At 38.2% G+C, this 23,782-nt stretch overlaps 1 protein-coding gene across 7 annotated transcripts in view; it reads left to right on the top strand.

Annotated features, from left to right (window-relative positions):
- Window positions 1-23,782, top strand: part of DST (dystonin) — a 329,300-nt gene that overhangs the window by 185,719 nt on the left and 119,799 nt on the right. For 5 of the 7 annotated variants that reach the window (XM_074153812.1, XM_074153813.1, XM_074153814.1 and 2 more), the window contains 15 exons: window positions 409-504; window positions 1,880-2,005; window positions 2,397-2,549; window positions 2,802-2,956; window positions 3,090-3,216; window positions 4,380-4,563; window positions 5,681-5,838; window positions 6,156-6,334; window positions 6,556-6,694; window positions 7,521-7,714; window positions 9,964-10,126; window positions 10,810-10,893; window positions 10,985-11,092; window positions 11,836-11,934; window positions 23,206-23,340. In XM_074153812.1, coding sequence (XP_074009913.1) covers window positions 409-504; window positions 1,880-2,005; window positions 2,397-2,549; window positions 2,802-2,956; window positions 3,090-3,216; window positions 4,380-4,563; window positions 5,681-5,838; window positions 6,156-6,334; window positions 6,556-6,694; window positions 7,521-7,714; window positions 9,964-10,126; window positions 10,810-10,893; window positions 10,985-11,092; window positions 11,836-11,934; window positions 23,206-23,340 — 2,100 coding nt within the window. Of the gene's footprint in view, window positions 1-408; window positions 505-1,879; window positions 2,006-2,396; window positions 2,550-2,801; window positions 2,957-3,089; window positions 3,217-4,379; window positions 4,564-5,680; window positions 5,839-6,155; window positions 6,335-6,555; window positions 6,695-7,520; window positions 7,715-9,963; window positions 10,127-10,809; window positions 10,894-10,984; window positions 11,093-11,835; window positions 11,935-13,557; window positions 15,157-16,625; window positions 19,395-19,950; window positions 21,868-23,205; window positions 23,341-23,782 lie in introns of those variants that run through there. The other 2 variants (XM_074153811.1, XM_074153817.1) reach the window with 2 other exon arrangements.

Here is a 23,782-nt window from a genome sequence, read left to right on the forward strand (position 1 = left end):
TTACTTTAATATCTGATTTCTATCCAAGGAAGAATCCAGCTCTTTTGAATGAGTAAATAGAGCCACAGAATCATAGACTAGCTCAGACTGGGGAAACCTCAGGAGATGTAGTCCAGCCCCTGCTTAAAGCAGTGTCTGGGCTTTGTTTTGCTGAACTTGCCCAAGGATGTGGCGATTTCACAGCTTCTCTGGGTGAGTTTTCTGATGCTTGACTAGCATCATGTAGCGATAGGACTTTTCTCATGTCTAATTGGACTTTTCCTTGCTGCGGCTTGCTTTTCCTGGGTGAGGAGGTTAGGTTTAGATGCTCGTGTTTGCTACGTTACTTTTATGTTTCCTAAATTCTGGAAATGTATGCATGTTTTAATTTTAATTTCTTTTTGTAAAATCTCTTTGTCTCCTTTAAAGGCCTATAGAGCTGCAATGCAGACACAATGGAGCTGGATTCTTCAGCTCTGTCACTGTGTTGAACAGCATTTGAGAGAAAATGCTGCATATTTTGAGGTAAGAATGAGACGTGTTTTAAGTTAGTACCGTAGTTGAAAAGTTCCACTGAAATGACTAGTTGCTGTCTCTCACTAATAGTAGAATTGACGTTTGTCATATGCAATGGTTAGATGATGAGCCATGCTCCCACGGTGTTACCACACCTGCATCGTCTTCGCTATATCAGTGAAGTGAGTTGTATCAGCTCACAGCTGATGAAACAGTTCAACATCAAATGTTTTCATCGACATCAGATGAAAATCTGGCCTGATGTGTTTTCATAGTGCTGCAGCTGCAAGTAGAGATTCTGAAAACGAAGCTGTGTTCTCTCCCCGTCATACACAACTGCTGGCAATACAGCTTTTGTGGATGATGTAGAGTGGATGATGGTTAATGATGGCCAAGATAGAACGTATTCTAGGTGGTTTTTCCAGGAGTACCCAAATGGAAATGGAGCGTACAACATGGATAATAAACAGAGCAGAAAAGACCCTGACAGCAGGCGTGTCCCGTGAAACACCTTTCTGACTATTTCTCATTTACACACTCAGCAAATGGTGCAGTGCTCGGATACATGCGTGAGGATCGAAGATTTAAGAGGTTTAGGTTTTAAAAAAAAAAACCAAAATTAAAATCTCTACAATTTAAATTGTAGAGATTAGTCCTTAGTGTCTTCTGGGTTGGTTGAGTGGTTGAAGAGGAAGAAGAGGGTGATGTTGGGATGAGATACGTTTGGACTAAGAAGGGTGAGAGCCCAAAGTTAGGAAATGGGCACTGGAAAAGGTGAAGTTGAGCGATTTGGGCTGGTAGTGGTAGGGGGAAGAAATGGGCATTCTGGATTTGAGAATGAGGTTTCAGGGACAGAATGGAGTGAGGATTATCACAGGACACTTCCCTTCCCAATTATGCTTAACCAGGACCCTAGTTTGGAGGTGCAGATGTCCATGCAGAACTGCCAAGTGCGGCAGCTCGCTTCTGCTCCGGCACAGACTGTTTGCTCCAGTGCTCTTGCGGAAGTTTGCAGCTAGTTTACTGCAGTTTGTTGGCTTTGTCCGTTCGTTATATATGAAAGTAATTGTGATTTCAAGGAAAGCAAGAATCACTTCAAAAAATGTTTCCATTGCAGGAACAGTAATTAACTGAAGTTCAATAACTGCTGAATTAATTTTGCCTGTAAATCGCATTGGGAATAACTGATGCTACAACGTGTGTTTTCTTGAATAGTAGGTTTAGACATGAGATCACAAATAGTGTTGTGTGGTACAGTGGTCACTTCAAGCTACTGGAAAAGATTATATTTAAAAAGAAAGCAGTTTAAAAAAGCTTCATAATGTGGCTGCTTGTATCCTTTTTAGGCTGTTTAAAAATAACCCAGATGTTTATCTCATTCTAGTTTTTCAGTGATGCCAAAGAAGCCATGGAATATTTAAAGAATTTGAAAGATACCATATACCGAAAATACAGTTGTGATAGATCAACCAGCCTTCATAGGCTGGAAGAACTTCTCCAGGAGTCTATGGTAAGAACTCAAGGATCCTATTAACATGAGTTACAATTGAAGAAGGAATTTGTAGGTTATAGTTGGATATAAAAAAGGTATGTTAAAATTATTCCTTTGAAGTGAAGGAAGATATGTTTTTTAGAACTTATAATGAAATAATTGCATTTATCCATGTATAATGACTGTTTTTCATACCCATAAAATACAGTTTTATTTATTTCTTCATCTTTACAATATCAGATGTTGTGGGAAAACAGTGACTTCAGAAAGATACTTTGTTCTTGTAAAATGCGTTATTTTTAAGGAACACAGTAAAATGAGTCAGGAAAATAAAAGCTTAACAGGATCAAAGAAGCAGCACTGTATTCTGGCCATCTCTTACGATGTGTTCTTTTCTTTACTGTTTTAGGAAGAAAAAGAACAACTCTTGCAGTATAAGAGCACAGTAGCAGGCCTTGTGGGGAGAGCAAAGGCAATAATTCAGCTGAAGCCAAGGAACCCTGACTGTATGCTCAAAACATCCATCCCAATTAAAGCCATCTGTGACTATAGACAAATTGAGGTTAGAAACTTGAATTTCCTCAAATCAATTACAGACGTGAGAATTCAACTAAAGTTTCATTAATTGCCATGTTCCTGCAGAACACTAGGCTCTAAATTTCTTCCACCCTAGTAAACAAGAGCAAATCCTTGTGTTGAACATTGTTTTTGTTGTTCTGCTGCTTATTTGTTGACACCATTTGCAGAAGTGCTCTGTAAAAGGATTTTGTAATGCTTAGCTCATTAAATTATTCTGCTTTTCTGTTAATGCTAGATAACTATTTACAAAGAAGATGAGTGTGTATTAGCAAACAACTCCCATCGTGCTAAATGGAAAGTCATTAGCCCGAGTGGTAATGAGGCCATGGTTCCATCTGTATGCTTTACAGTTCCTCCACCAAACAAAGAAGCAATAGATACAGCCAACAGGTAGGGACAAAACAAAACCACCTATTTTCTTTTAAAATTCATTTATATGAAGCTCGTGTTAAAATAATGTCTAACTTTTTTTCCCTTTTCACGTGTCACTTTGATCTAAAGTTGGAATCTTTTTATGTTTCAGGATTGAACAGCAGTTTCAGAATGTTCTGGCCCTTTGGCACGAGTCGCATCTAAACATGAAGAGCGTGGTGTCCTGGCATTACCTGACAAATGAAATTGAAGCTGTTCGAGCTGGCAATGTTGCCTCGGTACGTGCTATGGCTAGCAAGGGCCTCTTAGCCATTGGCTGGGAAGTCACAGGCTACGCTTCCCAGGAATACCGCATAATCAACAATTGGCAGCAATCTTCATCTTCCTTGTGGGAATAGCTGGCAGTGGCCACCCTGGTTACCACTGTACAACATTCTGCCTTGATCTGAGTAGCCTTTACACAGGTGCCTTTGGGGAAGGAGCAGAGAGGTTGCGTTATGAAAACTACCAGCAGCCTTATTGCGCTCATCTCTCTAGTCTCCTGTTGTCAGCACAGGGACAGGATCTCTTGAAAGCAATTGAACAGTGACTACATCTGAATTTTGTTCTAGAAGAGTCTACCTTTCTGCACTTGTGTTAAAGATACCTGGGGAGTTTTGCTTCGTTAGGCTAAGGATAATCTTCATGAAAACCCCCGTATTTCCTTATTGCTGCAACTTGTTACTAACCATGGAACAACTGTGAAGCGACCCTTAGCCTTTCAAGCTGAAGGCAGCTGAACACTCATTCCTCCATAATACATGTTTTCATTTTTATACATGTCTGTAACTCGAAACGTTAAATAGCTAATTAGAATCAATTTGTCAGAGATGAAATAGTGATATAGATCAAAATACTGTTCTGTCTGGCTACAACAGTGTGTGAGATCACTGAATTACACAATGTTAGATGTGTAACAACATACTTAATATAATAGTTTATTATATATTATGGTGCATATCTATCTACAGACTGGTGCAATAATATTAGTAATACCCAAAAGGATATTTTCACTCCTAATTTCCCACTGTTGCTGTTGAAAAAAAGAAATCTGAGGTAATTCTTGAAGTATCCCTACTTCTGTGACTCTCGCTGCCTTCCTGTTTGTTGCTACCTGGAATTAGATGGAGAAATGGTGTCTGATGTAGGATTGTCTTAACACAGCTCATTACTGGCATTAAAGATGGAAAAGGATTTTATAGTGAGTGTGAACTATCAGCTGATACGCTGATACCTGTCAATTGGACTCCAGCCGAGGAGCAGCAAGCTTTCAGAACCTCCGTTCTTTGACTTTACCATTTCAGGAGTTGGTCAACATTGCTTTTCGATAAAAATCGTTGCAGGGAACTGTGTGGGTGATGCATCATTGCTGACCGTGCCTTGCGTTTGTAATCTGTTGCAGATAAAGACAATGTTGCCAGGTGAACATCAGCAGGTTCTAAGCAATTTGCAGTCCCGCTTTGATGATTTTGTGGAAGATAGCCAGGAGTCCAAAATTTTTACGAGCTCCGATACGGCGCAGCTGGAAAGAGAAGTTAATGTTTGCAAGCAATACTATCAAGAGCTTCTGAAATCTGCAGAAAGAGGTAAAACTTTGCTGAGAAGAGTAGAAAGATGGCCTCACAATAGAGATTGTAGTTCTTGATAAAACTTCTCTCTGAATGCAAGCTCTAGTGAATTACCTATTTTATCATATTGATATTGTTAACGCCCAGTTCTTCTGAACAGATAGTGTCATCATTTTAACAATGTGCAAAATTACACCGCACAGAAGCTCTAAGGGTTTTTAACTTTGTATATTAAGCTATGTAGAAATATTGATATGTTACTTAATATACAGAGTGCTACAAACCATTTACACCCAAGAATTTATTCTGTGCAGTGCAGCTCACTGTTTAGTTTAGTTGGTTTTGAATGTTGGAAATGCAACTTGATTACTTTGTTGAGTTTATAACAGAATTAGAACTTTTTTCACACTGTTAAGGCAAGCGTCCTAGATACTTTCCTTTCCACAGAGTGCTGTAGGTACTGCTCTCTTAGCTCCGTTTTTAAACACAATAAGAACAGAAAGCTTAAAGTATCTGCTCTGATGTACTGTCAAGTAGCTAATGACTTAAAGAAATACAGTAGTGCGAAGCTGATTACTGCATTAGCATAGTTCGTTGTACTAAAGGAAAGACGTGGTGCCATGTGAATCTGGAAGAGAGCATTTACTCTGGAGATTTACTGTAGTATTGTGCCTTATATCATAGAATCATAGAATCATAGAATGGTTAGAGTTGGAAGGGACCTTAAAGATCATCCAGTTCCAACCCCCTGGCCATGGGCAGGGACACCTCTCACTAGAGCAGGTTGCTCAAAGCCCCATCCAGCCTGGCCTTGAACCCCTCCAGGGATGGGGCAATCATCTGACTGAAAAGTCAGTCATTGAGGTTAGCAGCGTCTGTGTAAGGAGTGATGCTCGTGGCTGGAATAGGTGGTCAAAGATCTACGCTAATTTTTCACTTGTGAGGAGGTGATCCAATAATAGCTAAAATTTAAAGGTTGCTAAAATTTGCCTTATAACCAAAATTCAGATGGAAACTGATGGGATTTCAGCCAGTCGTGAAAAGACCTGTAGAATGGTGACTTTATAAAGTGTCTCCATGGTGGAAATGACGTGATGGCTTTGTTTGTGAATACGTGCCTTGTTTCTTTCTACAGAGGAGCAGGAAGAATCTCTTTACAATCTGTACATCTCCGAAGTTAGAAATATCAGACTTCAGCTGGAGAGCTGTGAGGAGCGGTTAATACGGCAGATCCGAACCCCAATGGAAAGGGATGATCCTGAGGAAAGTTTGCCTAGGATTTCAGAGCAAGAGGTGGGCCTTTGAGAAAGACTGTTTTGCCTTGGAAAAGAGTTTTATTTTAAAACAAGTATATCCAGGCATTTTGAGCGTAGCCAGGGAAGTTTGTGCGGTGCACCTTGAAAAGCCAAGAGTCAAAGATGAGAAAAAAGATGCCAATAAATGGTGACTCTGTTACCTTCCCTTTTATGCATATGTTCCTTTTTAAATTTTTTTAATGGTGTCATCATGAAACAAGCAAAGGAGAGCAGGCGTGTACTGATAATGATATTTGGAGTATACATGAGGTTGACGTAGGATAAACATGCTTTCGATTACCCTTCATTTTACAGAAACTGAAGGAAGAACTGGATCGCCTGAAGGATGACCTGGGAGTCGTCACAGATAAATGCGAAGAGTTTTTCAGTCAAGCTGCTGGTTCCCCTTCAGTCCCTACTCTGCGCTCTGAACTCAATGTTGTTATTCAGAACATGAACCAAGTTTATTCCATGTCTTCCATTTACATAGATAAGTATGTAATAGGCCATCTCCCATCACACATGTTTTAGTTTACAGTTTTCTCATAAAAATAAATTAAAGATATTAGTATGAATAATACTGATAAAGGAAAAGGGAGTTAATGTAGTTTCAACATTGTATAAATAGGTAGCCCAGGACATTAAAAGGCTGAAAAACACAAGTGTGTTGTGTTGTTATTGATGGTTCTGTTAACAGGAGATTACTGTTTTTCAGATTAAAAACTGTAAATTTGGTGCTGAAGAACACCCAAGACGCAGAAGCATTAGTAAAACGCTATGAAACGAAGTTGTGTGAAGAAGAGGCAGTAACGGCTGACAAAAACAATATTGAAAATCTGATGGGTACATTAAAGGTAAGAGTTGTCTGGTACCTTCTCATGGGCAAATCAAAAAATAATAGGAAAATGATCTGTCTTACAACACCTGTTTTGGTTACGCTGTGCTGTAGAGTGTATCAAAAGTTAGATTGTGCGTTTGGAGGAAAGTCTGTATTAGGATTGACATCTCAGAAAAAGGTGACAGCTTTGGATCATTAGGAATTGGATAGTTTGCATCCTCATTTCTGCTGCTAGGAAATGCCTTGCAGTTTATGAAATTCCAAGAGTGGCACTTGTTGATGCTGCAGTAAGACTTAATTTTTTTGTCTCTTCAAAAAGGAGCACATACTTAAGGTAACATAAATATATTGTTGTATAAATGTGGCCACAATAACATTCTTGCTGCTGCTATGGAACACGGCTCAGGGTTTCCTAGGAGGTTTGGCAGATGTCTTTGAGAAAGGGTAAGACTGAAGTTCAGCATTTCTTGTGTGCTGTATATACCTCATTTTAATATTGCAAATTATTAGTAATGCTTTGTTGTTAGATAGAATGATTAGCATCTACCTAAGGATTTTTTTGAAAGCTTTAGTTTATAAGATGTGTGTTAATTTGCTGTCTCTGTTTTGATGTATGGGTGCTGGGGGATGCTATTACTTAGAATTATTCTGCAGTTTATAGCTAATTAGTTGCTTCAGACCCATTCTCATGCCATTCCAGTGTTTGAGCAACCAGAAGTTAAATATTCATTTAAATATTTTTCATTTGTTCATTTATACATTTTACTCATATAGAATACTCATTTATAAAATGGTGTCATAGTTTAGGAATTATTTACAATTTGTCATTTATTGCATACTAGCAATGGAGATCTGAAGTAGATGAGAAAAGACAAGTGTTCCATGCCTTGGAGGATGAACTGCAGAAGGCAAAGATGATCAGTGATCAGATGTTTAAAATGCACAAGGAACGTGATCTGGACTTTGACTGGCATAAAGAAAAAGTCGATCAGTTAGCCGAGCGATGGCAAAACATTCATTCTCAAATTGAAAATAGGTTTGTATAACTTTTTCGTATAATCTGTTCATATTTTATGCTGCTTTTTTTTTTGTTTCTGAGGAAAAATAATCTGAAATTAATTTTAAAATAGGTCAGAATATTTTTCTAAACTATTTGTGAAAAGTGCCAAGATTAAGGATTTTTACCTTTTCTGTGCTGTTGACATCGTTGTCTTACTTTTCCATGGAAATGTCTGTCGCTATTGAGCACCAAAAGATTAGCAAGATATAGAAACTTTATTTACTTAAAACTTACTGGGACACAGTAGAGGGAAATTGTCTTTTTTCTTTCCAAAAAAGCCTGCAGAAATGCCTTGCTGTCCTATGGAAACACCATCTGTTTCTCCACATAATTAGTTCTGACAGGCTAAACTGATGAGTTGATCCATCACTTAAGATTGGATTCATGTTAACTTGCATTTAACGACTCAAGTGCTAAGTCTGGAAGCCCTTAGCTTCCATTGACTTCTGTGATAATTTTGTCTCAATAACTTTTGGTGAAGTGCCAGTATTTTCTTTTGGTGTGCAGCTGGTTTCATGCAGCCTCCATAGCCAGTTGAGATGTTGCTCGGAATTCAGCCCTTCAGTATTGCTGGCACGACGATGCTGGAGAACGTCCCCGGTGTACAGATACAGCAGAACACACCTAGCTGGAATTCTGAAGGAGGTGTCCATACATGACATTCCTGGAAATGTTTTTTCCTTCAGTCTCTATAATTCTGTTTCCTATATGGAAAGGAGACAGAACTATAGACTGAAGGAAAAAAATATGGGCGAGTTACGGAAGCCTGAATTTATTTCATTTAAAATCTACTTTATTTTGTCATTATAGCTAACCTGAGCAGGAGCATCAAAGATAGTCCTTTCCAAGTAAAACTTCATGCAACAATGGTTCACATTTTTGTCCTCTGTTTTTTTAAGGGGCAAATATCCATACAGGTACAATACTGAAGGTACTCACTTGTAATCAACCAATTTAGTTGTCTCTATTTAACATTGCTAGAAATTAAAAGGGAGATGGGCAAAAGCTGACTCATTTAAAGCCAACTACACAATGGCTACCTTTAAATCCCCCTCAGATTTTTTCATCACCTGGTAGCGTGACAGAATTTAAATGATAAAACAGTAATTATACAAGATACTAAAGTGTCCTTATTTCTTCAGTGGGCAAATATGAACCATATGCTCTCCTCAGAGGGCCTTGTCCTCAATAGAAGATGCTGAAAAATGACTGTTAATACGTAGTGACTTTTAGCGTAGATAGGACAGATTGTGGTCGTTGCAGCACGTAGCTGTAAACAAGCTGCTTTCTGCAAATGTTCGCTCTGCTGCTTCCTAACAGCTTGACTGATGATCGTTATACAAAATGTACGGACAAATATTGGCTGCAGTTATCATGAGCCTTTCTCTTTTTCGTGGTTATTAGCTTTAAAACATGCTTAAGTATAAAACCTGAGCTTGCTCTTTTTCGGTCTCTTTTTGCCATTTCGAGAACAACACTAGTGCGATCCAAACTATTCATTCCAAACCAGACTATAACAAGTTGTTCAATAAGTGTGTTTATCCATAGTCATGCGGCGTTTTGGATTAGTTGCGTTTGTACGATCTTTGAAGTATAAGGATCATGAAAGAAAAGACGTCAATGTTCTCATCGGTATGGAAACCACTTTCAAGAAATAGACGGCGCTTTTTTTTCAGGTCAAAACCGTGATTTAAAAAATGGAGTTGCTCAACAGGATCAATTGCTTTCACACGTTAGAATATTTAAAAGCTTTGGTTTTGGTGTAACTCCTGTTGTTGTGCGGGAGGCACAGACTATGGTAAACTGCTACTTAACCTGCGGTACAGCTCTTTCCCTTCTTGATGCACGTAGGTCAGACGTGAAATACTCTCCGTTCTTATAACGGAATTAACTGCTGTTGCAGAGCCCTCCCTCTTGCTTGGGGATTCCTGTGCTCATGGAGTTTCAAGCAGTTTAGGTCACTAATGAGGGTTATATGCAGAATTTCTGCGGGAGTTGGATCTCTCTTGGCTTGTCATTTATGACAAGTGAAAAGATTTCTTCAAGATGGGAATCTTAATGTTTGAGAAGTTAATTTACTGTTTAGTTAGTGTTATTTTAATATGTTTATAGTGTGAGCTATAGCAGAGCTAAGACAGCCGAAGCCTTTAAAGCTGTATTTGACTTAGTGTTGTAGTTTTATATTCATCTTCTCTCCTTTGGCATATCTTCTAAACTAAAACCAGGTTGCGTGACTTAGAAGGTATTAATAAATCTCTGAAGTATTACAAAGATACTTACAATTCTTTGGACACATGGATTCAACAAGTGGAAGATACTCAGCAAAAGATTCAAGAAATCCATCCTGAAAATAGCAAAGCATTGGCTAAACAGCTGAACCAACACAAGGTATGAAAGGGGTCTCATTGGAGGAAAGCACTGCTTTAATGACTGAAAAAGAGTTCAAATATCTTTTGAGCCCAGTCATGTAAGTCTTATTTCCTGATGGGAGGCGCTTATGTCCCCCAACCCTTACTTTAAAATTCCAAATATTCGCTGGCTTTTATGTTTTATGTTTACAGTGCAGCTAACATCGTTAATGTATCACTCACAGATTATAGCCATTTTATAGATCAGGTTATTTTGGACTTCAAATCTGCAGGAAGAGCAAAACCTTGGAGAGTGCCTACAATTCTGGACTCTCCTTATCGCATCATTTTTATTTGGTCCTGCTCTTGGTAGTTATGGACGTAGTAATATTTTCATAGAGGCAGAGCTAAATTTAGTAACTTTCTCCTGCAAGAAGGAAATGAAGCTTAAATAAGAGACAGAATAACAAATTGTATGCATGAAGTGGTATATTCCTAATTTCTTTTTAAGTTCACTCAGTGACTATTAAACCTGGCAGGGTTTTTCCACTGCTTCTGTAAGCCTGACAAAGCCAGGACATGGGCTGGAGCACGTAATTACTTGTACACACATGGAAATGAGCATATTATGTAAATGTCATGATGTTAGGTGAAGTAGAAATGCTAATAATAATAGTAATAAAAATAACTTTTAAGATGAAGATGTAGATTCATGTTTTATAGATGCTGGTTTCTGAGATTGAAATGAAACAAAGCAAAATAGATGAATGCCAGAAGTATGCAGAACAATACTCAGCTGCTGTGAAGGTAAAAAATAATATTATACTTAGAATCCTTGGTTTTAGTTGTCAGTATCATGTGGAATGCCGATCATTTTGTGTGTTTGCTCTTTTTGCAGGACTATGAGTTGCAGACTATGACCTACAGAGCTATGGTTGACTCCCAACAAAAATCTCCAGTGAAACGCCGAAGAATGCAAAGCTCATCAGACTTCATTATTCAAGAGGTAAATGGATTCCTTACGTCAGGACAATGCGGTTTTTTTGAGTCTTTGCTTAAAACAGATTAAACACAAGAACGGGATTTAGGATTCAGTAATGATGACCCAGGGTAACCCGAGCAAGATTATTTTTTCTCTGAATAGATTTATAGTGTGATAAATATCTCATTGGTCATTATGCAGTATTTAGATAACGAGATGGTATGTTGCTGTTGGTGAACAAAAGTCCCCCAGATTATAAAAAACTATATGAGAAATGTACCTTGGTAAAACTGTTTAGAACTGCCTCTGGGTCTTGGTCAGAGTAAACAAGATTTGCAATGGTAGAACTTGCCAGATCTGGATACTTAGACAGATTCCAAGACAAATCAGTCTCATTTGGGTGGGAAAGAGAAATGTGTCTCCCTGCTGATGTTAGAGAGAGGAATAGTGACCAGTACTGCTTGTCCCTCTTATAACCAGTTCTTCCAGGGGGGAAAGAATCAAGTGACTGTGAAGTCAAAACAGTGTCTTCTGTTTCTTCTCCTTATGGATCTTTCTCGTAGATCCTTAGGATTTATTTGTGGGAGCGCAGCCTGCTGATGGCATTCAACTTTGGAATCAAAATTAGGACAGTGGATTCCACAATCAGGATTTTGGAATCAAAATAGAGATAGGTTCTAGAGTACTGTTTTTCACTTACTTGAAGGTTAATGGAAGTGTTTTCCATTCTCTCCTCTCCCCCTCCCCCCCCTTTTGTTTCTCTGCAGTTCATGGATTTACGGACTCGTTATACTGCCTTAGTGACCCTGATGAGCCAATACATTAAATTTGCAGGTGACTCTCTGAAAAGACTGGAAGAGGAAGAGGTAGGTCTTCCCTTGGCAGCCAACCAAGCGAAAAGAACAGCTAGGCAAACAGAGAGCAATATACCTGTTGGAATTATTCACAAACTTTGCAGCAGATACCAAAGGCTAAAATTCCTTATATACTGCACTTTATACAGGAATGTAGGAGCGTTAAATTACACCATTATTATTCAGATAAGCAAAATCCTGTACCGTCCATACATTTCACCAGTTCTTCCAACTAGAAGGATCATATGATTCACTAAATTCTGATGGAGATGTAGTTACCTACAGTACATTGTAATACTTTAATATTTTAGGGCTTGAGGTTTTGGATAAATGCAAACATTAAAACGCAGACTTAGCGTGCATGCACCATTGATATCCTGTGTAGGCGTTAATATTCCATAGTATGTATTCTGGTCCATTTAACAATGTATAAGGGAGTTCTTTAAACAGAGAGATGTGATGATGCCTGATTAATTAATTTCTTACGTTTCTTTGATGTGTGTAGATTATTTTTTTTCCTTCTAACTTTCTACTGCATTGATTCCTTGGGGTCAAACAGCATTTTCTTTGTGCTTAGCGTTGAATCTTAGTAACAAGAGTAGGTGACTGAAATTGAGAAGACAAATTACTCACAACACATGCTTGCTGCAGAATCAACCTTCCAAATAGCAGATTAAAAAACACTTTTAAATTCTTCACTTTCTTTGGAAGTGTTTCTCACTGAAAGAGATTGTATAGCTATTTTTTAAGCAGTGCAGTGTTTTAGTAATATACACAGTGCACATCTCTAAAATAATGTCCGTATTAAATATAGTCCTGTAATTAATTGTGCCCATATTAAAAGTAGTCCTATGTAAATTACATAAAATTGGAGAACGCTCATAAAGGGTATAAATTTTAATTTTGTTGTTACGAAAAAAAAATCAGAGTTCTTAAACTAATATTCTGTAGTTCTGGTGCTGGCTTTGTCTTTATTGGCTTTTCTTGCTATTGACTACCTCTGGGCAAACTGTAACACTAACAGCATGTGTCTTTGTGTGTCATGAAGTGGTGGAGCATACGGATGGAAATAGATAATGTTTATTGATAAGTAGCCATTATAACTGAGGATTTAGTATGACTAGTAATGCTAATGGTATCAAGGATAAAAAGTGAAACAGAGAACAAGAATTCAAATGAGGATCAAGAAACCCATAAATGCCAATAGGCTCCTCGTTCTTCAAGAGCAAATGGAATCTTTTAAACTCCAGTGGGTTTCAGGCTGCTCTGAATCTCCAGGACTGCTTTTTTAGATGTCAAACACCCCTCATCTTCCATCCTTCTCCACCTTCTAAATTTTTGATAGCTTCTTTGAAGATAACCTAAGTAGGTTTCCAGTCTCAAGGTGATTTGATGACATTTATCTTTGTAATCAGGGTAGTAAATCAGACAACGAATAATCCTTTTCAAAGGAGGAATGATAATTTTTTTCTCTTCTGGGATCAGACCTCTGAAGTCTGTGATTGTTCCAAGATTTTCTTCCATGCCAATCTTTCTTCCTGACTCTCAGTAATGGCATTAAGAATGCACAGAATAAGGGAAAAATAAGATCCTTTCCATGATGTCTCAGTTTAATCCATGTGCTGTCATGCTCAGAGTTTACCAGAGGAGAGTGGACTCCAGCAACCTGTGAAGTCAGCTGAAGTCTTTCAACGTTTGGGATGTAATGAAGCTGTTGAATTCAGAGAGGAAAACACACCTAATGAAAGCATCATGTATGTGGAATATTTGCAAAAAGATAACTCTTCCAGTAAACCTAAACTCACAGAAAATAAATCTGAAATTGACAGAAGAAAATTAGATGTAGACAGATACGATAAAATCAAAGCTGGTAGAACACTGAAGCAATTTTTAAATTTCAGTGGTCAAGAAAGTAACATTAGTGGCAACAGAGAAAATAAGCTACATACAGAACAAGAGAATTTAACGGGTTTTGGTAATCAAAGTAAAGAGGAAGAAAATGGTAGAAAAGATTGTTTTGTTTCAGCTGAGATCTGCGCATGTATGAGTAACAATCCTGGTGAGATGTTAGATGAGCAAATTGTTAACGAGGAGAGACAGAAAACAGAGGGAGTATCAAAGAAGTTGCCTGAAGTGGAAATGATACACAAAACCACGGGAAAAAATTGTTCGAGAAAGGCAGGGAATGATGTTCCAACAAAAGAAGAACACGAGATGCAATCAGAAACCAATTTTGAGCGAGCAGCGAAGAAAGGTGAAGTTACTCCAGAAACTGGAAAGCGTGCCCTGGGTATCAGCCATCACAAGCAGCAACATTTTTCGGCAAGACCTCATTTTGAATGTCAGCGTAAAGAGCGTTGCTTTGCAGACAGTAATAGCCATAAGACTTTAAGCTGCCAAGACGGCGAGTTTCAAGCGTGTGTTGAAAAAGGTGACTCAGGCGTAAGGGATGCAACACCTTTAGAGAAAGTTACATCCTCTTTCAGAGAGCCGGCAGTACACGGTGGAGGTGAAAAAACAAAGTTAAATTTGCAACCTGTGTGCAATCCGGGCGGTTCTGGTAGCGTTGAAAGGGATACAAACAAACCACACAGAGCATCTCTGGATAGAAGTTGCTTCGTAGCAGGAAACAAAATCATAGAAAACACAAGTTTCGATCCAAATGAAGGCAAGAGTACAAGGCAAGAAATCGTGGCTGTTTCTTCAGGAAGTATTTTAGAGAATCGTTATGCAGCAAAAGTCTCTGAACCTTACCCATTTGGTTTTGAAGTGTCACCAGTGCAGAGTGATCCAAGTTTAGGTACAAAATTGTTAGGAAATACCAGTGATTTAAATGCAAATATAGCCCTCTCAGAAATTATTTCTGGAGGAGAGGATTATTTTCCATTGTCAGAACATGGATCAGAAAAAAAGCTTTTGAGTCACGATGAGAAAGGAAGTGAGAAGAAAATACCACAGGGTAAAATTTGTGGTTTGGGCACCATAAATATAAGCGGGAAGAAGCAGAGCGAAGAAGATGGGTTAGAACAGGGTCAGAAATGTAAAGATTCATTGCTAGTTGCAGAAATGGACAGTAGAGGTAAGGGTCATAACACAGAGGTACCTGGAAGAAACACTGAACTCCAGAAAATATTCTGTAAAAAAACAGGGAAAAAAGCCTCACTTGAAAAAAAAGAAAAGCAAAAAAAAAGAGACTATGAGAATGAAGAGAAATGGAGCACAACTATTATTAAGGTACCAGAGCTTTTATGCAATGCAAATGAAACGGTTAATTTAAGAATGATTCTAAATGAATCTAAATCAACATTTGAATCTCAAAATATACCAAGGTCAGGTGATTTGAAGTTGATTGAATGTAATTTAAACAATGAATATTCTAATTATATTAATTACTTTGCATTTTGAGATGCTTACATTTTTTAGATTCTTATAAATCTATTTTTGTTTATTTTGTGTTACTAATTACCATCCTTTTCTCCACCCAGCTGATGCTCAGCCATGTCTATTAGAAATAATGGAAGTTAACAAGATATACTTTGTGACCGTATCTGTGTTTTTCGTTTTTCTTTTTCAAGCATAATACATTAGATTTTTGTGTCTATAGGAGCATAAAAAGAGATCTGATAAGAAACCAATTTATATGTTTTGTATCCATTGGGGTCTGTTCCAAATTGTGACACAGGGGAAACATGGAGAGGAACTGAAGAAGCTGCCTTTGCATTAGCCTTTTAGGAAATTAGTTTCATATATCATACAAAAAATGAAGTAAATCTAGTAATTTTGAGCTAAACCAACATTCTGTTTATTTGAAAATGTTGCTATGATTGCCCTTCATGCCATGTTTGTATGATCATAGGAATATAGGTGTGTTCTTACCTCATGTTAGCTCACATTGGGTAACTAAAGCCACAGTAGTGCTAGTGAAGACAAGGTATGTATGGTTTCAACCATAGTATTACTGGTGGATGCACATCTTGCTTATAAGAGTTTCCCTTGATCTGCCAACATACAGAGACTATGTTTTCACTAGGATTTTCCCAATTACCATGTTTATACTTCTAACTGTGTCTGTGCTGCAGCATAGCTGTGCTCTTACCAGTCCCCCAGCTGAGGCAGTGCAGGCGTTGGGGCTGTGGAGCACGCTATGGAGCATAGATGTACTGGGGTTTAGATACTTCTCTTTCTGGAGTTGATGCATCTTGGCTCTAGCTCTGGACATTCTTTCTTTTCTTGGAGGGGATTTCCAAACTTCTCTCGTGTTATATGTGCTTGCAAGCATGAAATCCTTCTCGCTATTCCTCCTGAACTGATTCAGAAGTGGTAGGCCACTTTCTCCTTGGGAGTTCTTGCACATAGCGTTTGGCTCACTGTTTGCTCTACCCATTTGTTTGGAGAAAAAGTCTATGCAAGCTGTTGTTTGACGCTGCTTACCGCTAAGAGGCATCTGACTGAAGTGAGAGGCTTCAGGACTTCTTCGCTTTGTGGATATCTTTATGAAGGGTTTCCTATTTGGCTAATGGTAGCTTCCTGAAGCTTACTGACCCAAGAGAAGGTGATGGTGGTGGGAACTGCTCATCCTGCTTTCTGGACATACCATATATATATATGAGTAAGTATTTTCCACTCTGCTTTTCAAAGAGCCTAACATGTTTTGTATGCTGTATTACAAAAAATACATTCCAACTTATCTCGTTCTTTTACAGATTTTAAAGAATAAGGAAGCCTCAGTGCGTGAGGCATATTCAGATCTAATGGCACAGCAAAATAGCACAATTGATGAGAACAGAAAACTCATGGGAAAGGTAAAAACACTTCAGGAGATGTTGGAGGATATGAAGAAACAAAAATTCCAAGTGGAACAGGAGCTCCCTAAAGTGAGAGAAGCTGCAGAAAAGGAGCAGAAGAAGCAGCAGAAGGACATGGAAGAGATCTGTCTTCAGAAGACCAAGGCTGAGCAAGAGGCAAAGCAGTGTCGTGTAGATCTAGAGAAGATTAAGAAAGAGAAAGCAGATGCAGAGCAGGAGTTGGAGTGTGTAAGGCAGCTCATTCTTCAGGCAGAGACTCAAAGAAGTATACTGGAAGAAAACCTCCGTGCTTTTCGAAATCAAGTAGAAGAAAGCACCTTTACCAGAAGAAACCTTGAAGAGCATCTAAGAAGAAAAGACACCAATCTTCATGATTTAGAGCAACAAAAAAAAAACTTAATGCAGGAGCTGAAGAAAAAAACAGAAGGAGAGGAAAAACTTATGAAATTGATAAAGCAAATGGAACAAGATCTTGAATTTAAAGGGAACCTATCAGAAATAAGGCTGCAAGAGAAGGAGAAAACTGAAGCCAGAAGGAAGGTTGAAGACAAGTACTCTGTAACTAGAGAAACTTCCCTGCTAACTTTCACAGCTGGGCAAGGCAGCCATTGTAGGACTGACTCTGAAATTACAAGTTTCCAGAAGAAACTAGAAGCCAAAAAAGTAGATGAGCTTAAACAGAAGATAGATGAGCTAACCCTTGCTAACAAAAAAGCTGATAAAACTATTAAAGATCTGAAATATGAACTGAATGAAATTGAGCTTCAGAAATCATCAACAGAAGAAAAGTCTCGTTTAATAAAAGAAAAACTAGATAAAGTCAATAGTGAACTTAAATGCCTAAAAATTAAGTTGGAGGAAAAAGACCAAGCAGAGCAGGGATATTTGCAACAGTTGAAAGAACTGGACAAGCAGCTGCACAGAACCACAGGTAAAGCTGAAGAGGTGATGCAAGAAGCTATAGATCTTAAGAAAATTAAGATGAACTATCAGGAGGAGCTGAAATCTGTTCAACAAGAAAAGACACAGCTAAGAAGAGAAGTAGAGGAATTAACTAGATCACAGGCGAAAGCTGAAATCACTATCAGACATTTAAATTCACAAATCAGTTCTCTTCAAAAAGAGAAGCTGGCAGCTGAACACAGAACACAGTCGTGCAAAGGAGAAGCAAATAATCTTCAAGACCAATATAAGAAAATTCAGGAGCAGTTGCTTCAAAAAACAAAAGTAGAGAAAGAAAACCACCGGGAAATTCAGATGCTGAAGAATGAATTAGCCAAAAGTAATCAGATGTCAGGAACACTGAAACGAGAGATAGAGGACCTTAATAAATGGAATACTGAAACAAAACTGCTGATGAAGCAAATTCAGTCTGAATCGGAGAAGATGACTTTGGAAAAGCAAAGCATTCAGAAGAAAAATGATGCATTAAAAGCCCTGGCAGATGGTTTCAAAGAGCAACTGCGTACAACAAATGAACAATTGCACAAGCAAACAATAATTGAGCAAGAATTCATATGTAAAATCAAAAGCCTAGAAGTTGATCTAGCAAAAGCAAAAGACTTAGCTAATGAATATAAACAAAAATGTGATAAACAAAGTGCTTCCACCCTAAGCATGGACCGGGAGGTTCAAAATCTAAATGCCCAAATGAATGCTCTAACTATGGAAAAGAGAATGAATGAGCAGAAGATACAATTACACCAAGCTCATATACAAGAGCTAAGTGGTAAATTAAAAAAATTACAGGATGAACTCCATCAGAAGACTCTGGATGAACAAATGGCACGCAAGAAGATGATTCTGTTTCAGGAAGAATCCATTAAATTCAAACACTCTGCAGAGGAGTTTAGGAAAAAAGTTGAAAAATTACTGGAATCCCATAGCATCAAAGAAAAGGACGTTTCTGGCATAAAACTGGAATGTATTGCTCTTCAGCAGGAAAAGCATTTGGCTGAGGAAAACGTCACGTTGTACAAGATCCAAATGGAAGATCTGCAAGAAAGGCTTAAAAAATGTCAGGAACAACTGCAGCAAGGGAAGCAGGCTGAAATGGACTATCACCAGAAGTGCAGGAAACTTGAGGAAGAATTGGAAGTGCAGAAGCGCACAGTTGAGAGCTTGAAACAGAAAATGGACCTGCAGGTCAAGGAGAGCGAACACAGGTTACTTTTGGTTCAGAATGAAGTTCAGCAAAATAATAGACTCCAAGATTCTGGATTTAAATTGAACTGTGAGAGAAGAGGGAATGATTTCAATTACCTGAGTGACACTGCAGCTAGAGAATTTGATCAGCTTCCTCCACATGCAAAACCTAGCTCACCTTTGCTAAGGCAGAAACAGGAGAGATCGGGTTTTAAATCTGATCAAATAGAAGAAAATACCTTGTATGTGAGCACTGATGATACAATACCAAGGGAGGTGCAGTTCCAGATGTCAAGAATAAACCAATCGCTAGAAGAAGATGCAAGCCTGCAATCTTTTACAGAGTTTGTTTCTCAAACGAGTACGGAGTTCCAGATAACTTTTGATAAAGCAAGCCAAATCTCTGGAACATCCGAAAGGGACAGATTGAGAAACAGGAACCTACACAGTTCCAGACAAACTAGTAGACATGGAGAAGACATGAAACATGAATTAGGAGTGGTAAAACTGCATCCCTTGGAGGTACACACTACATTTTGTGAGGGTTTGTCTTCCTAGTGCTGGTTTTTACCGTTCTGTCTGGTTGGTTGGTTTTAGTTACGCTTTATCGCTATTCTGTACTCTCTCTGATGTTTCTTATGGTCTTACCTTGGTGAAGGGAACCCCTTCGTTCTTGCTGACACAACAAGTTTTTCATTAGGTCTTCATAGCAGGTTTGTTAATATCTAAGAAACACATTATTTGAAAAGTTTGTAGGAATTCACATACACCACTGTATCATGATTGGTGAAAATAAGCTTCGATTAACAGCACTAAGTTCATGTAGTAGCGTACAACAGCTCCTGTTGCTTAGTCTCGTCATATTCCTGTTACTGAATAAATATTTGAAATGTCAAATGCACTTTAAAACTCTAGATATTTATATTTCTCTGCTCTCCAATGCTAGTAGCAGTTTCCCTTTCTGACTTACATTCAGGTTCTCCCTTTTGTTTCTCTGGTGGTGGATTTAGGAGTGAATTATGCACAGCATGGTTCTGCAGATGTATTTCTCATTGTGTCCAAAAATTCCTATTTACAGATAGTGAAGAACAAGCAGTATGACATGCATGTTGAAGTGACAACATTAAACCAAGAAAATGACAAGACTTTTGGTAATGAAGAGAGAATGTTTGAGGGATACAAAACATCCGAAAGGTTTAGGAGAGAAGACTTTGCAAAGATGAGCTCTTTCTTAGGAGAAGAGATTTTGAAAACTGTTGATGATGCTGCGCAGTTGGAGTATTTTACAGAGGGATATGATGATATTAAATTTCAAGGTCTCCGACATGATGTAACTGCCAGACAGTTGCTTGAAGTCAAGCTTTTAGACAGGCTCACAGTCGAGCAACTCTGTACAGGGCAGAAAACTATTGATGAGGTTCAGAAAAGTCTTGAAAAATTTTTAACCAAACCTACAGCTATAGCTGGGCTGTACCTTGAATCCAGCAAAGAGATACTCTCTTTTGCTTTAGCAGCAAAGAGAAAAATCATAGGAAAAGCATTGGCGTTAGGATTTTTAGAGGCTCAAGCAGCTACTGGTTTCATCATTGATCCCACAACAGGTCAGAAATTCTCTGTTGAGGATGCAGTCATTAGAGGGCTTGCAGATAATGAATTCAAGAGTAGACTGCTCGAGGCAGAGAAAGCCGTTTTGGGCTATTGCTGTTCTGGGAAACTGATCTCTGTGTATCAGGCCATGGAGGCTCGACTCCTAGAAAGGCAAAAAGGTAAAAATATTCTTGAGGCTCAGATTGCAAGTGGAGGGGTCATTGATCCTGTAAGAAGTGTTCGTGTACCTCCGGAAACCGCCATGCAGCTTGGCTTGCTTAATAACACAATTTTAAAATTTTTGCATGAACCTTCTAGTAATGCGAAATGTTTTCACAATCCGAATAACAGGAAAGCTATGTACTACTGTGATTTGCTGAAAATGTGTTTGTTCAATGTAAGCAGTAAATGTTTTCTTCTTCCAATTGGTGAAAGGAAAATAAGCAGCCCATCAGCAGAGAGAAGTCATAAAATTTCCGTAGTAAACATCAAAACAGGAGCTGAAATGACTTCGTATGAGGCTTATCAAAAAAATTATGTTGATAAAGATACATATCTTGAACTTTCCAAACAGGAATTTGATTGGAAGGAGTCTACGTGTTTTGACTCTGATGGGAATTCTTTTCTTTTGCTTACAGATCTTAAAACGGGGATACAGTTTAATATTGAGGAGACCTTAAATCAGGGTAGAATTGGCAGAGCATTAGTCAATAAATATAAGGAGGGTTTAATCACAGCTAATGAGTTTGGGGATATTTTAGTTAGCAGTTCACAGCCAAATAAAGATTTAAACAGTCCTATTGCAGGCTTCTGGCTTTCTGAAACCAATGAAAGAATTCCAGTTTTAAAAGCCTCACGCAAAAATTTGGTAGATAGAGTTACTGCCCTCCGGTGTCTGGAAGCTCAGGTTAGCACAGGAGGCATAATTGATCCATTTACTGGGAAAAAGTACAGCGTTTCAGAAGCTTTGCAAAGAGAGTTAATCGATGATGGTTGTGCCAAGCAAATCCAGCAGTGTGAGCTGATCTTTACTGGGATCATTCACCCTGTGAGGAACACAGTTATGTCAGCTATTGAAGCGATGCATGTAAATGCCGTAGACAAAGAAATGGGTATGCGCTGCCTGGAATATCAGTACTTGACTGGTGGGTTGATAGATCCAAAGTCTCATTCCAGATTAACGATGGAAGATGCAATTAAGAATGGTATTATTGATGCTGTCACAGCTACAAAGATGAAAGATGAAAAATCGTATGTTAAAGTTTTAACGTGCCCCAAAACGAAGAAGAAGTTAACCTACAAAGAAGCTTTAGAGACAGCTGTTTTTGATTGCCACACTGGACTGCGATTGTTGGAAGCAGCTCAGCCCATGAAAACAGGAATTTCCAGTCTTTACTATAATTCGTAATGGAACAAAGATGTTAGTAGTCATTTTGGGGCCTGCTTTAAAACCCATTCAAGTCGAGGAAAAGATCTAAGGTGGCCTTTATGGAAAATCATAAATGGTATATTCTAAAGTAATCCTAAGTTGCTGTAAAAGTAATTAGCACAAACCACTGATTAGTATAAACCACTAAAACTGGAATTAGATATTACTTGTTACAAAGCTGAATTTTATAGATAAACTTAGGCAGATTCAGAATTTCAAAATGCAGACTGTGTGTTCAGTCTTTTTCCTGAAGGCCTGATGTGACGTTATCTACACGTAGGTAGTGTAAATCAAATCTTACACCGAGATTGGTGAAGTTAACATTAGTGCAAAATGGGTCTGCTTAGGTGAGACAAAAATCAGATTCTGATATTTAAAATTGCTCATTTTGCAAATGAAAGTATTTCATGTAACCCGATACTTAATTTAATATTATAAGACAATTTGTAGATATCATTTATTTTCCAAAAGTGGCAATAAAGTATACAAGGGTTGAATCTGCAGTCTAGTAAATGTGTATGCATAAGTAATTTTTCTCACACTGGTATTTCATTAATTTTAATGGGCTACTCATATCCTAATTTTTTTCTTTCACTTCAGCTAACATTTTTTTTTTAGAATTGTTTTCATGCTCTAATAGGCAAGTGAGTTGCAATAACATCTCAAATTAAAAAAAAAATCATTGAAATAAAATATCTTCATTTTTACTTGTGATACATGGAAGGGCTTAAGCACTTAAACTTTGCTGAGTTTCAAACTACTAACAGGTTGTACTACTATAAAAAGAGCTGTGTCTTCCTGTGCAGAAAAAGATGAAATGTCTCAGTATTTTATTATGTAGACATAAAAGCAATGTATTCTTCCTAATTGTAATTTAGTAATCCGTGTGCATAGAGCGCGAGATCCTTATATCCTATGCTGGCTGTATATATCCACACCTGAGGGTAATGCAAAGGCAGCAATTCAAAGATACTCTATAAGCAAATGTTGTTTAGATTTTATCTGCTGAGTAACGGCTGGGAAGCTATGCTTTTTCGTAATATCAATCATTTTATAATGAATGTGCATGTGTATGAATAAGCATCATAATTATGATTACAAATAATTTGAGGAATTATTTTGTTAATGTCTGTAATTATGTGGCATTTTTGTTCCTACATCAGTGTGTCGCAGTAATGCACGTGGTGATAAATAAAAAGAAATCACTTTATGTGATAATACTGCCATTGTGGTAGCATTGTGTTTCTAGGGACAGCGATGTTAAATATTCCAGCAATTTACATTTACATGTTTTTTACAATTTGCGGTGCTCATCAGAAGTCAATGGCGGAAGAAAAGAAGGAGCATGTTGAGAAAGCTGGGGATTTACTGAAATGGGTGTCAAATCTCAGCAAGACACTCAGCAAAGAAGAAGGAGAAAAGGCTGAAAAGACAGATTTACCTAAGCAGCAGGTACAGAGATGTCTTTTGGTAAAGCACTACTTCCTCTTTTTAGCTTTCTGGGTTGATCAAAGTGTGAGAAAATATTCCATAAATACTTTTTTTTTTCTCCAAATCACCATCCGCATTTTACCAAAGATACAATTTCACATTTGGTTACGAGCGGAAGGCTGGGTAAAGGAACACCAATGTTTAGGAACACAAAGGTGTTGCTCGGGAAGAAGTGCAAGCTGCTTTTTGCAGGGCTGTGACACAGTCTGACGCTGCACAGCGTCACTTTAGAGAAACTAGACCCTGCAGGCTGTGACTCAGCCTTTGTAGAGGGACAGTGCATCCCGGCAGGATGGCACTTGGTAGGTCTGCCCCCTTGTCCTGAAATAGTTCGGTGAATCAGTCTGGTGGTATCTTCCAGCCTGGCACCAGGAAGGGGAGAGTTGGCCTGAGTTTCTTTCTT

The sequence above is a fragment of the Numenius arquata genome, chromosome 9, assembly GCF_964106895.1.
Source record: "Numenius arquata chromosome 9, bNumArq3.hap1.1, whole genome shotgun sequence".
NCBI classification, from domain to species: Eukaryota; Metazoa; Chordata; class Aves; order Charadriiformes; family Scolopacidae; genus Numenius; species Numenius arquata.